The sequence below is a fragment of the Chiloscyllium plagiosum genome, unplaced genomic scaffold, assembly GCF_037043375.1.
Source record: "Chiloscyllium plagiosum isolate Xiang-an unplaced genomic scaffold, Cpla_swu_hap1 HiC_scaffold_31, whole genome shotgun sequence".
NCBI classification, from domain to species: Eukaryota; Metazoa; Chordata; class Chondrichthyes; order Orectolobiformes; family Hemiscylliidae; genus Chiloscyllium; species Chiloscyllium plagiosum.
The window spans coordinates 29,051,752-29,067,108 of record NW_028270169.1 but is presented as its reverse complement, the minus strand read 5'-3'; the positions used below and the strand labels follow the sequence as shown (position 1 = coordinate 29,067,108).

The 15,357-nt window shown below is 36.4% G+C and overlaps 1 protein-coding gene across 1 annotated transcript in view; it reads left to right on the top strand.

Annotated features, from left to right (window-relative positions):
* Positions 1 to 12,173, top strand: part of kiaa0753 (KIAA0753 ortholog) — a 46,903-nt gene extending 34,730 nt beyond the window's left edge. Inside the window, exons 16-18 of the mRNA XM_043718507.2 lie at positions 214 to 334; positions 4,307 to 4,528; positions 7,668 to 12,173. Of these exons, the coding sequence (XP_043574442.2) occupies positions 214 to 334; positions 4,307 to 4,528; positions 7,668 to 7,785 (461 nt within the window). The 3' untranslated portion in view covers positions 7,786 to 12,173. The remainder of the gene's footprint in view (positions 1 to 213; positions 335 to 4,306; positions 4,529 to 7,667) is intronic.
* The last annotated feature ends 3,184 nt before the right edge of the window (positions 12,174 to 15,357 follow it).

The window sequence follows — 15,357 nt, the reverse complement described above, 5'->3', positions numbered from 1 at the left end:
CGCTCTGAAAGGTAGTGCTTCCAATTAAACCTGTTGGACTATAACCTGATGTTATGTGATTTTTAACATTATGCGGAGTTTTAAAATCTGTGCAAAAGGCATCCATGCTTATGAAGTGCAGAAATGAAACCTGTTCAGCTTTTGAATGTTTTGGGGGAAAGAAAAACTCACTTGTATATGATGTACATTCAACTGATATTTCTGTTCTCACAGAAAGAGAGTTTGTTTTAATTGACACAAAACCACATACTCCGCAACCAATCAGGATCACCAGAACAATTGAACAAAGTGAGCCAACATTGGACAGAATAACTCAGAAGTCTTTGGAAGCTGAGTAAGTTGTAAATGTAGTGCTTCATTTTGGTAATATATTTGTAATGCCTTCAATCCTTTGCTCTCTGTGTCCCCATGCTAGTTTCTAAAACATTACAGATGTAGTTGCTGTTGTAACTGCGATTGAAATGACATTAAAAACAGGTACTTGAATATTGTTCCCAGACATCTAGTTGGAATTATCAGTGGATTGATCCTATCAATAAACCATTACAACTATCTGTGCATGGTATTGAGAAAATATTCACGTGTCATTTCTACTGCATCCAAAGGATGCACCTTTACGTAACCTTTTATTTTATTTGAAACCTTGTGAATACTTGATATAATTTAGAAATAATTACAACGCTAAATAGATGCATGAAGTTGAAGCTTTTCATCTTGCATTCATTAGGATTGAAACACAAGGAAACAATTTATACAGCATGAGGAGAGGGTGCTGAAACAAAAGCAAGACACTGCAGTGCTAGAAATTTAAATTAAAAACAGGAAGTGTTGGTGAATCTCAGCAGGCTAGGCAGCATCCCTGGAGAGAGAAACTGAATTAAAGTTTTTTAAATCCAATATGATACTTTGGAAGAAACATTCTCCAGCACTTTGTTTTTATTTGAGAAAAGGATGCTAATTGATTGGACTATGATTGGCATGGATAGATAACAAGAACGATTAATTGTTCCAGTAACTGATTAAATTCAAACTTCGCAGGCATTGCAAGCTGCATCTTTCCAGTAAACACATAGCAGGCTGCTGGCATTGAGCTAGAGAAACATTTAGCTAACCACGCAAATGAGTGACATGTTATGTGAATATCATTGCCAGTATAATGCCTAGGCATATAGGAGTTATGTCCCAACAACCGTGTCAAACAACCTATTCCTCTGTCCACAGTGGTAGCAAGCAATCCTGCTCTGTCAGCCTGTGCTTGTACAACTCTGAAAGCAGTGTTCAACATTAGATATAATGCAGCTATTAAACGATCCTTAATGTGATTGTGCTAAGAGTTACACCAGAAACTAATTTAAGATCATCAGTCAGGCTGAGTGTGATCATTTGCACATGCTAGAAAATACATTTATTCACATACTGGGTCCTGTTCTTCGTAGGTATAAAGAATTGGTCTGCACCTTGCACTTTTTCACTAAAGAAAGGGCTGTGGGCACAATCAAACCATGCTGTATTTACATGACAATGCCCTGACAGATCAGAGTGGACTTGTCTGGTTTGAATTAAATCAGTTTAATTTAGAAACCAGAAAAAATATACAGAACTTTATTCTTCCTCCGTTTAAAAAACATTGAGCACTAATTTTAACCACAATGAGCAGATTTATCTCTATGTAGTGATATAATTTTGTTGCTCCTTTCAGATATATCACTTGTCGTGCCCACTCTGAAAGGCTGCTGACATCTGCTCTGGAGAAGTCTTGAAAGGACCATGCATGATGGTGGCCCAGTGGTTGGCAAGAGGCAGCTCAGTGGTTACCATTGCTGCCTCACAATGCCAGGGATCAGAGTTTGATTCCAGACTCAGGTGACTGTCTGTGTGGAGGTTACACATTCTCCCCGTGTCTGCATGGATTTCCTCTGAGTGCTCTGGTTTCCACCCACAGTCCAAAGATGTGCAGGTTAGGTGAATGGCCATGCCATAGTGTTCAAGGATGTGTAGGTTAGGTGCATTAGTCAGAGGAAATGCAGGGTAATAGGGTAGGGAAATGGGTCTGGGGAGGTTACTCTTTGGAATGTCTGTGTTGACCTGTTAGGCCAAAAATCCTAGACAAAAGTGAGGACTGCAGATGCTGGAAACTAGAGTTTAGATCAGAGTGGTGCTGGAAAAGTACAGCAATTCAGGCAGCATCCGAGGAGCAGGAAAATCGACTTTTTGGGCAAAAGCCCTTCATCAGGAAGGGCTTTTGCCCGAAACGTTGATTTTCCTGCTCCTCGGATGCTGCCTGACCTGCTGTGCTTTTCCAGGTCAAATATCCTATTTCCTCACTGTAGGGATTCTATGATTACTGTTCTGAGATAATGAGCAACCTTATTGCTTATTCCAATATGCTAGTCTCCATATCATCTTGTGCACAATAAGTCCCACAATTTCTTCAGCTGTACCATTATCAGCTTGGCAATCACTCTACAACATTTAGAATCATAGATTCTCTACAGTGTGGAAGCAATTAATTCAGCCCATTGGTCCACACTGACCCCTCAAAGAGCATCTCATCTTGACCCACCCACCTACTCCATTCCTGTAACCCTGCATTTCCCATGGCTAACCCACTTAACCTGCATGCCCTTGGATACTGGGGTAATTTAGCATGTCAATTCACCTAATGGAGGAATCCAGAGCATCCGGAGGGAATCCAAATAAACACTGAGAGAAGGTGCAAACTGCACGCAGACAATTGGCTGAGGATGGCACTGTGAGGCAAGTGTTAACCATTGTGCCACTGTGCTTTGAGCTTTTGAGACTGAGAATAAGATAGAATTCCTTGAGGAAAGACACTGATACCTTTTAGGTGGGACTGCATTCCATATTATAGTTCTTTCGTCTGCTTGACTGTAATAACATGGTGCAGACCTTTGCAAAATGCAAAATGTGCTGCAAGCTTTAAGATCACAGTTGAACTGGCCTGATGAGATTCAAATTCAATTTGCATCCGTGCAAAAATGACTGACTGCAGCCGAAGTCCTTAAATGGAGCTAGTAAAATGCACAGTAGTGAAATTGCCTGGGGAAATCTGATTGAAACTTATAGAATATTGAGAGACCTAGATAAAGTGAAAGTGGAAAAGATCTTTCTTCCAGGAGGAAAGACTGGGACTCCAGAGTGAAGGAGTGACCCTTTAGAACTGAAATGAGCAGGAATTTCTTCAGCCAGAGGGTAGTTAATCTGTGGGACTCATTACTGCAGAGGGCTGAGGAGTCCAGGCCATTGAGGACATATAAGACAGAGATAGATAGGTTATCGATGGATAAGGGATCCAAGGGTTACAGAAAGAAGGCAGATTGAAATTAGGAAACATATCCCTGAAGGAATGGCAGAGCAAGGTCAATAGGCAGAATAGCCTAATTCTGCTTCTATATCTAATTGTTTTACTTTCTTCTGTTTTCCATAACTTCTAACCGAGAATCTAAAAGGTTAGATGTGAGAGAGTTAGTTTTCAAATCCAGTGAACCAACTATGCCTTTCAACTTCTAATGACCTTTTGGAACACCTTTTGTGACAATGTATGGAATTGTATAAATTAGTGGGGCTATGCTTGTACAGATATTCAGTTATTCAACACAATATAAATGGAGAAAAGTTTTTTAAAAAAGTACAAAGTGCTTACAATAGCAATTTTGTACTCATATAGTACAATAATATGGTAAAATGTTACAAAATGCTTCAGGTGTGTTTTCAACCAAAATTCAACACTGCCACAGAAGGAGCTGTTCGCTCAGGTGACCAAACGTTTGTTCAATGAGGTTAAATGGAAGATAATGTTAGAGAGCCAAAGGAGTTCAGGGAAGGAAATTTTGAGCCGAAATCCAAGCAGTATGCCAATAGTATGTGATTAAAATGCCCAAGAGATCAGAAGTGGAGGAGCTTCAAGATTGTGGGGAATACACTGAGGTAGTGAAGGGCGAGGCTCTGCAGGGAATTGAAACCAGGGTAAGAAATTAAAAATCTAAGCGAATTGAAGACCAGTGTAGATCACCCAATGCAAGGTGATAGAACAAGACTTGCTGTGAGTAGTAGAAATTTGGATGAGTGCTCATTTATCGAAGGTGAAATATGGGGGTTGTCATTGGATATTAGGAGATTACCAAGTCATATTCTAGAGAATCAGTTTCATATTCCACGAATGTTCATGATCAATCTGTTACAATGAAATTTGTTTCCTGTCATTTATATATTATGATCAAGCTCAAGTTTAAGTTTGCTTTAATAACAATAAATGTGTTACTGTCATACTTTTATTTTAATTCAGCCCTGCTGAAGATTTGGAATTGAGTGGAAAGCCAGAACCTGCTTCACTGTTGGAGCCATTAACCCAGAAATTATCCAGGAAGAGGCAGAATGGGATTGAACTTTCAATACCACAAAAAATGTTTCACCATATACTTGACTACCGTGAAAGATTTGACCAGCATCTAAAAATGATTTCACATGAGGCTGTAGGGAGCTTTAATCCATGGTTAATTACTGAAAGGTAATTAATAAATTGCATCATTGGGCAAGTATTGTACTCCATATACTGTCATTATTGTTTGTTTAGTTTATATTACTTTATGTATATGAAATTTTTAAATAGCCCATTATAGTTTTGCAAAACCAATTGAGTTTGTTCCAAGTTTCATCACTCCTTTACAATACTTAACCCTAAGTACTACTCACATTTCAATTATCTGCCATTTATTTTTCATTTCAAAAAATAGCTTTCTATTATGTACAGTATTAGCAGGTCTTTGAAATTGCTTACTTTTCTTTCAAACTGGGTTGAAGTGGAAACGGGAAAGGGAATATTTGTCCTTGTAAGAAATTGCACCTTTAGGAAGTTATGCCTTTAAGATCGGAAGAAAGGGAGAATGTGGCTTAATGTGGAATGTATCCAGCATTTTCTGCAATTTTGTTTATAAATTCCAGCTTGAACAAAGATTTGTTTTAAACGTGTAGATATTATAAATATGATCTTATGTGCTCATTGTTTTGCTACAATTATGAAAATGATGATGCATTTCTATAGACAAACATTCAAAGGGGTTTGAAATGTGTGGTATTTGAGATGGTACTAAACAAATAGAGCTTGTAGATGTTGTCAGCTTTTATTTAGCTATTCAAGACAGGTTTTCAAAAAAAAATTGAACTACAGGAGATATTAATTGTAATTGCTTAATGTATTTGCATGGTTAAAAATAGAATATGTTTCAAAATGATCACACCTGAATGTGTTTCAAATAACTAACTAAATAGATCTAAATCTCAAGTTTAGATAATGATTGTATGGTAGATTTAATTTGATTTGCCTTGTCTGGAGTTAATGTTTGTAATTATATTGTCTGCTGTCTTGTCATTCATTCTAAAAATATGCAAGGTAATTTTGTTTGACTATCATTAGTTTAGAGATTTGGTTAAATACATTTACCTCTCTGCTTAACATCGGTTGGGGAGGTGATGCTGTTATGGTAATGTCATTGGACTAGTAATCTAATGTTCTAGGATTTAGTTTTGAATCCCAACATGCCAGATGGTAAAAGTTGGATTAAAGAAAAATTTGGAGAAATAATAATGTTACCACTGTCCATTGTTGCAGAAATACAACTGGTTCACTAAAAAAGCAAATCTATCATCTTTATCTGATCTGACAGCAATGTGTTTTATTCTTAATTGCCCTCTGGGAAATTAGAGATTGGCCATGCTAATTAGTGATGAATTAAACAAAAAAATCTTGTGCACGTTAATAAATTATCTTCTGTAGAATAAATTTTGTTTTAGATTATCTGAAGTAGTTAGAGATTGTGAAATTATGTCTCAGCTGGAAGGATACCAATGCAATTCAGCACCTGCTGATAGAAATAACCATTTTAATTTGCACAAGCTTTTAATCATTGCAGGATTTTGCAGAACAAAAACAGCTGGAAGATCTACTAATGGAGACCAGGCCTTTGATCTGCAATTTTTTATTCCAGTAGAGTCATACAGTCAGAGATGTACAGCATGGAAACAGACCCTTCGGTCCAACCTGTCCATGCCAACCAGACATCCCAACCCAATCTAGTCATTCCTGTCAGCGCCCGGCCCATATCCCTCCAAACCCTTCCTATTCATATACCCATCCAAATGCCTCTTAAATGTTGCAATTGTACCAGCCTCCACCACATCCTGTGGCAGCTCATTCCATACATGTACCACCCTCTGCATGAAAACGTTGCCCCTTAGGTCTCTTTTATATCTTTCCCCTCTCACCCTAAACCTATGCCCTCTAGTTCTGGACTCCCCGACCCCAGGGAAAAGACTTTTTGTCTATTTATCCTATCCATGCCCCTCATGATTTTATAAACCTCTATAAGGTCACCCCTCAGCCTCCGATGCTCCAGGGAAAATAGCCTAGCCTATTCAACCTCTCTCTAAAGCTGAAATCCTCCAACCCTGGCAACATCCTTGTAAATCTTTTCTGAACCCTTTCAAGTTTCACAACATCTTTCCGATAAGGAGACCAGAATTGCACGCAATATTCCAACATTGGTCTAACCAATGTCCTGTACAGCCGCAACATGACCTCCCAACTCCAGTATAAAAATACTTAAATCTTCCAGGAACTTTAAACCCCATAAACATCAGAATGTATTGGCTTTTGTTTAACTGATTATTGGAGAATTAACCATCTTAGTCGTGTTCCAAAAGGCATAGTACTTTTAAGATGAAAACACAATGTTGATATGGTCATTTACAAATAATTTATACAATGGTATTTAAATTTTTAACTGCAATTTTCCTGTTAGAAATATCACTCTTCTGACCATTATTAACTCTTCTGGAGTGAATGAAAAAGATTTCTTTGAGTGGCTCTCTTGTAACCTTCATTGAATCCAGAATGTATTTCTTTTACGTGCTGCTAAATGCAGATATCTCTGGCGTCTTTCTACATCATTCAAGGAATGCTTGGTGCAGAACAATTATATTCATAATTTTCAATCAAAATGGTTACAAGCTGAAATGGCCCACTTATCTGTGCAGCTATGTATTTGTGTGCTCTGACATTTTTCAAATTTCTATTGTGCTGAAATTCCCTATTTCTTTGGAATATGAATGGTTAAGTAATAATAGCATCTATTCTCCTGAAGCGTTTGTAACATGTTGATAAATCAAAAGATGAACTTGTTAAATTCAAATGTAGCTCTTAATGAAAATGTTCTTAATGAAAATGTAGCTCCTACAATGAAGTTATAACCCTGGACTTTCAGTAGATCAGCGTCACACAACGTGCTTGAGAGAGCAGTAGCCCTCTGCAGAAGTTTTTAATCTTCATTTTATATTTTTTTTGTTTTGAATACATCCATTCTTTTAAATGAAATGATTGTCTTGGTTTGAAATGAGATGCTAAATGCAGCTTTATTTTTTTCTGGAAGTGTTAAGCATTGAAACAGTTGAAAAATCTAAGCAAGAATATTATTACAGGATGCGAAACAGTGAATGTAATTTCATAATCCAAGACTACTTGCTAACCCAGGATAAGCATTCCAATTACTATTGTGTTGTTAATTTCAATCTTTACAAGTTCACTTGATGGACTGGTTAACTGCTGATATGTACTGTTACCTCCTTTTTTTTTTTCTCTATCTCTCTCCTAGCTTGGCTGAAGAGCTAATGGATGAAGGTCTAAGTGATGTAGCAGCTGAATTGCAAAATGTATGTGAGGAGTATGCAGAAGCCTTGTTCACTTCTGAGTTTGTGCCGCCTGTGGAGTGAAAAACAAAACAAAACTGAATATTGCCCTAGCGTCACTGGCAGCAGGATATTTAATGCGTCTCCTGAATTCTCCAAAGAAGCTTATAAATTATCACCTGAAAACACATGACTAAAGCATAACTTGTACATTGTACATGTAATGTTCTTCAAATTCAACTTCATGTATAACAATTCTTTTATTTTACCTTTAATCTTATCATAAATTTTAATGATTTAAAGTATTAAGGCATTAATTTCTTTTAATTAAATTAAGATGTCTCAAGTTAGACTTTTAAAGCCTGCCTACTTTCACCAGATTTCCCTTGTTTCATTTCAAAGTATGTGCTATTTTGACATTTTAAAAACTGATTTGTGGTCCGTGCTCAGACTGGATGAATGGACCATGTCTTCTATACGATTTATATCAATATATTTCCCTGTTGCAGTGAATATTGAAGACATTAATCTCACCATCCCTGGTATATGTGTAAATGAAATTTTACTTTGGATTTTTTTCCCCCTTCAGGACAATTAAAGATTGTGCAGATGCTTGTTGCTTTCAGTTTTTTTACTTTTTCCAGTTTTGAGTTTTATTTAGCAGCAGTTATGTACCCTGTTTTCCTCTACATGTACAATATTTGTTTTTCTGTTGGTCTTCAAGTCAAACTTTATGGTAATATTTCATGGGTATTGTGTATATTTGTTCTCACTCTCCAGGTGTCCAGCTAGTAACACTTTCTGCAGCTCTAGTCTAGAATTATAAAAAACCTGTAGAATAAGGTGCACTTGTAGCCAAAATGTGAAGGTTCGTGTTAAATGTCAGGTTTCAGGACAAATGCCTGGAAGTGTTTCGTTATGCAGAAAATAGTTTGTAATTGGAATGGATTGCTGGACTAAGGTTGATTGACTCAGGATACTTTTTTTTTTACAGGAATGGCAAAATCCTACAATGTGAAGATAGTAATACAGTCAGTTCTGATATAATGCGATAGTTCCATTCTCATGCCATGTCACATTATGAGAAAATCGCACGATAGCCAAGCTATTTAAACCAATGGGTCTGGAATTGCATTATAGCTAATGGGTACAGAAAGATGAGATCAAACAATCCATTACATTATATTTATCTGAATCATCATCTCTGCTATTTTTGTGAGGTCTAATTTTTTGGCAGCAGTGAACCATGGCAGCCAGACTTGTGTCTGAAACAAATAAAGCATTCATAATTACATGTACTGAGTTGGATGGGATTGATGGAGGTCTTATTTGGGGAGAGGGGGTGGTGATTTTCTACAGCTTAGTTTATCTTTGGCTTTAGAAACATTTAATTTTGGAATATGTTCTAGATTTTTTTTATCTATGGAGATCTCAAAGTGCTTTCAGTTGCTGCTGCTAGTGGTGAACTGATGTGGCCTGCTTTTCTGAAATATTGCTTCCACTGTTTCACACAAAAAGAGCACTTTTTTCTTGAACCCATGCTAAGTTTCAGCTGCAGTTCCTTGTCAAGCAGTCACACCACTTAGTTTCAGATCTACAAAAGTCAAGCTTCCTCTATTGAGTGCATGTTGTGCTAGAAATTGGTCTTGTATTACATCTACACTGTATTGACTTTTCCTGGCTATTCCCACCTGTTTACTACATGTGTGAGTAATTTGCAATGAGCGTAAGCTATTGGACATAAAATGTAAATGTAGCTCCATTAGAATTGAAGCTAAATAAGAACTGTTACAGCATTTAAAGTAACTCATTATGTGTTAAATGTCTCTGATGTTTCTGAGAGAAGTCATAATATGTATGTTGAGAAAACGACATGTTTGTATTGGAATGAAATTATGTAGACTTGGGTGATAATTACAAATAAGCTGTCTGTCCTTCAAAGACTATTGATTCTTGCATGTAAGAAATCTTGTGGCAAATGTCAAAGTCAAAGGTTTTAGGCTGTTACTGATGGCAGAGTGATGAATTTACCCTCTAGTTTGACATTTGAGGCTTAACGAATTGAACATTAGTTCCTGTTTGGCAAAAATGTTTTGGTATTAAATTTACGATTATAAGAGATTCCTTATTTTATTAGCAACACAGCAGAAGCATTGACTGAACCCAATATCTGCATTGTTTTCAAATTTCAAAATGAAGTCTTCACAACAACCACTTAATTTTTGAATCCTTGTTTAGGTCATTGAGCATCTTCATCCTTGTTCAGTGACCTGACAGCGTAAAATGATCATTGTTTTCCTTTGCTTGATCATTATTAGAAACTTTCTGGGGTGTTTGTATTAACTTGGAAGGAATTTTGCTTACCTTTAATCTAACTTTTCAGATGAATTTGTCAACTGGGTGCCTCGGTAAGTAAGAAATATTAGATTTTGCAGTTCCAAATATGCTTAATTCTGGATAAAATGTCAATGTGTGCATATAACTTTATACTTCACTGAAACCACAGCATATTTAAAAGCTAAACGTATTCATTGCATCCAAGATACATTTTTAGGCCATGCATTCTAACATTGAAAATAAGTCCTATATCAAAACTTGTCTAAGAGCTACAGGTGCAAGTTATTCAAACAATATATATTTGAATTAATTGACTAATAGATAATGTTATAAACAGCTGAGTTTGACCTGGTAAAATGAATCAATTTCCCCACAATTTGTTGTAAAATAACTGGGACTTCTCAAGCTGATTTTTGAATGTAACATTTAGCATGGTGCATACTGTTGAATGTAAGTGGGCAAGTGAAAGTTCACATTATTAAAAGAAACAGGTGTGCAGCCACACAGATTATACCTCAAAGATGTGTTGCATCATCATTCTGGCAACAACTCCTGACAAACCCTGGGTGTAGTGTGCTGCGAATCTTGTCTCAATACCATGCGTACAACCATTCGATTAGAAATGGAACAACACTTAGAAACACAGGTCACTATTTAAAATAAAATAATGGATTTGGGAAACCTTTTTTCTGTTCTGAAAATGAACTTCTAAAATAATTTTGTCTTTAAATGAAATTTAATTGGAACATTGACACAAATAATTGATTTTTGATTGTTATTTTCACTTCTGTAAGGAATTAGTGGGAAGGAGAAGGTCATTTAGATGTGTGAGCCGGCTCACTTGATAAGAGTATTGCTGTCCTTTTACCTTTCCTTGTTCTTTGCACAATTGTCTTACTGTCCAAAAATCTATCCATCTCTGTCTTGAATATATGTGATAGGTGAGGAGTAACAGCACTCACGATAGAGAATTTCAAAGGTCCATTGACCCAGTGAATAAGTTTTCTGCCCCTTTCAGACTTAAGTGGTTAATCCCTTATTAAGAGACAGTGATTTCTAGGTCAAGAGCTCCTAGTTTGGTGGAAGAGTCTCCAAGCATTTACTGTGTCAAGTTCAAAATGTATATTTAAGTTGGATTATTTTTATTCTAAATTGTAGGCCTAGAGTATTCAACTTCTTTATACGATAATCCTCTCATCTGAAAAATGTGTGCGCCTTGTGTATTTCTTTTCATTCAAGCAAGCAAATTCCAATGAGTTTTTAAAACCTAGCTTTTGCTGTTCAAAAATGAAGCAGAACTCAAAGTTAAATAACTTGTTAAGTGGATCTTTACACAAATTATAAATGTTAAAAGGTATGATTCTTTGATTCTGTGGAGGAGCACATAATTTTAAATAGTATTAGTTTGAGATATTGTAGATTTTGTAATATTTGCTGAGGAATGGCAGATTGAAGTTTGTGTACATTGAAGTTGGTAAATTGATCTCTTACTGATTTAAGCTAAAATTCAAAATTCATAAGATCCAACAAAGGTTTTCATGCTTTAGCCCTCAGTGAAAGAGTGTATTTCTCATGAAATTGCATGACCTCCGTATTATTTTTGCACCTTGGAAAAGTGAGAACCACTCAAGTTCATTAATCCATTGGGAACTTTACCTATGTGCTGCTCTCTGACTATATGCAGAAAGAAGTCCAGAGTTGAAATCAGAATACATATTTTAGGGGGATGGAGGGAGAGATAGTTAATTGATTAGAGACCAGTATTAACCTGACAACACCATAACTCTTGAAGTACTTTATGTAGAGTTCAACTTCCTTGCGTAAGTTTGGATTAGACATTCAGTCCATATATGAAATCTTATTAAAATTGTACGTTTGCTTGTAGCTAATTATTTTAATGCTGCAGTTTTGTGTTAATAACATTTTCAAATTTTTTTGGAAGGTTCAATTCCTTGGACATTTTAATACAGCTTTAACATTGACAGATAAATTTGTAAATATTTAACTGGAAAATGTATTCATGTTTTGGAATGAATTTTTAAATGATATGTTTTGGGTGAAAAACATTTTGTGAGAAATTGCTTTCTATATCTATAAATATTTATGCAATAAACATTTTTTATTGTTTTCTGGTACTTGTTGTTTGGAGGAATCTAATGCTTCAAATTTATGTATTTCAAGACACAGTTTCTCTATGTAAGATATTCTCACACCTGATGTGAGAAGCTCTGAATGAAAAACCAATAGATTGTACAAGAAATTCCTTAACAAAGCTATCAGTAGTGGAATTGAAGGAAATCAAAATAAAGTTGAATCCCATCCTGATCTACTGCACAGTGATCACAAATCCAAAACGTGCTAAATTAACCTGTTATTCTCTCTCTGGGTACTGTCGTCTTCGCGAAATTGGTAAACTTCGCACAAATGGAGATTCTAATGTGGAATGTTTTCTGGTCTCCTTGATAACATGGGACAAATTAACATAGTATAAGAAATAGGAACAGAGTAGACCATATGGCTCCTGGAGCCTGCTTTAGCATTCAGTATCATCAAAGTTGATTTTCTACCCCATCTTCTCTTTCCCGCCTGCTGCTTAGATCCCTTGATTTTCTGAGAACCTAAAATTTGCCTATCTTAGTCGGAATATGGTCAATGGCAGATCATTCACAATCCTCAGTCTTTTAAAATTCCAAAAATGTATAACTCTGATAAAGATCTTTCTACTCATGTCAGTCTTAAATGATCAACTGGTAAATTCTCTAGTCAAAGAAATAAACATGTCATCCCATCAAGCATATTTAGAATCTTGTATAAATCAATGAGATCACGCACAATCTTCTAGAGTGTAGACCTAATTTTTTTCAGCCCCTCATTACAGGCAGTCCTCTCATCCAATAAATCAATTTTGGGAACCTCTATTCTTGCTTCCAATGCAGGTACATTATTTAGGTATGGAAACCAAAGCTGTACACAGTTCTTGAGGCGACTTAACAATGTCCTAGCAATTATAGCAAGGTTTCCTTGTTTATTTTTGTCCTCCAGTCTTGTTATAAGAAAGGTTGTTTGTCTTTGATTGCTTTTGTGCCTGCAAGCTAACTTCATGTAGCTTGTACAAGTACATCAAAGTCTTTCTGAATGGCAACATTTACAATGTTTCACAGCATTTTAAAAGAAATCTCTACATTTCCATTCTTCCAACCAAAAGTGAATAATCACACTTCCCCACATTATACTTCACCTGTCATCTTGTCACTCACTTAACTTGCATATATATGTTTTGTGGTCTTTGTGTCCTCCTCGCACTGAATATTCCCACCTAGCTTTGTAGCATCAGCAAACTTGATACATATTCTTAGTATCTTCAACTAATTCATACAGATTATAAATAGCTGAGGTCCCAGCTATGACTTTGCATCACTCTAATTAAATCCTACAAACATGAAAATGCCCGGTTTATTCTGACTCTCTGCATCCGATTATCCAATCCTCCATTTGCTTTGACATATTGTTTCCAATGCAATGATCTCTTATTTTGCATATTAGCTTTTTATGGTGCTCCTTATCAACTCTATTTTGGTAATCCAAGCACACCGTATTTATTAGACCCTTTTAATGTAAATTATTAGTTACTTAGATTAGATTAGATTAGATTACAGTGTGGAAACAGGCCCTTCGGCCCAACAAGTCCACACCGACCCGCCGAAGCGCAACCCACCCATACCCCTACATTTACTCCTTACCTAACACTACGGGCAATTTAGCATAGCCAATTCACCTGACCTGCACATCTTTGGATTGTGGGAGGAAACCGGAGCACCTGGAGGAAACCCACGCAGACACTGGGAGAACGTGCAAACTCCACACAGTCAGTCGCCTGAGGCGGGAATTGAACCCGGGTCTCCAGCACTGTGAGGCAACAGTGCTTGCCACCCTGTCGCCCATTTTGTCAAAAAAAAAACTCCCATCTATTTGTCAAACACTATTCCCACTTTTGTAAAACATGTTGATTTTCATCATACTGCATTCTCTGAGTGCATAATTAAGACTTCAGTCGATTGCAGTATATTGGACTAACCAGACTGCAGTTTCCTATTTTCTCTCTCCCTCCTTATTTGAATAATAGTGCTACATGTGTTAACTTCCAATTCACTGGGATTAGCAGAGAATCAAGGAATTTTTTGAAAATCACAACTAGGGCATTCACCATTTCTACTGCTACCTGTTTTAGGGTCCTAAAGGAAATAGGCTATCAGGTTCTAGGGATTTGTTAGATATAGGTCTTCGTTTTCTATAATACCTTTTTTCTGCCGATATTAATTAATTTAAGAAGCTACTCTTTTAGCTCTCTAATTGACCTGCATTTCTGTTAAGTAATTTGTATTTTCTTCTGTGATGATATACGTGAAATATTTGTTCAGTGTTTCTTGATTGTAATGTCAGCTAATGTGCTATTTTTGGCACAAATGCGAACAATGTGGTGGATTTTAATGGAATTCTTACTCACCGTGCTGCCAAAGTAATTGAACAGTTAAGAAGAAAAGAGCCCGTATACACTAATTGTGCTGACAGGAACAATTACAGTATCCATGTTCATGCATAGGCAGATCTGCACAAATGACTGAATCCTCAATTATATACACTTTCAGGCTGTACTATACTGTAATGAATTATTTAAGTCTTCACCTTAAGAATAAATAAAGGCTTCACAATTAGTGTTGTAAGATCAAAGAGCAGATCCGATAACCCAGTGATGCAGTGCAAGGAGACTGAAGAAGACAAAGGATTCAGAATCTGGAAACAGCCAAATGTCAGGTCGCTGTCTCTTTTTCTGTCATTTAAAATGATCAGCCTTGCTGATTCAGATGTGTCACTGAGGATTCAGACCAAGGTAATGCTAGTGCACCCACTACATCAAGACAGCACAAGAGAAAGGCTTCTGAAGAAGGACGGCATTTTAATGAAAACCATGGCTAAGGAACTTTGTTTGATTGGGATTTACTGTCAGTTAAAAATTAGTCTTCAAAGGAAAGCAGCTGGAATTCTATTCTGAAGAACTTGGAAGGACTTTGCAACTGGAATTAATGCTGTATTTGGTTTGGGGACTGCCCAATAAATTGTGAGATTTAAATTCTTCTTCACCCTTGGTAAGTTGCATGAAATTCAGAGCAAAGGCCAGACAACTTTGTGTAAGGGGCCAAGGTCAGGAAATATTTGAAAGTATATTTTATAACCAGAATTTTTCCAACATTCATTAGTTTGGCATTGACAAAAATCAAAATGTGCTGTGCTGTGCAGTCACTTGTGTTCAAATGTAATACA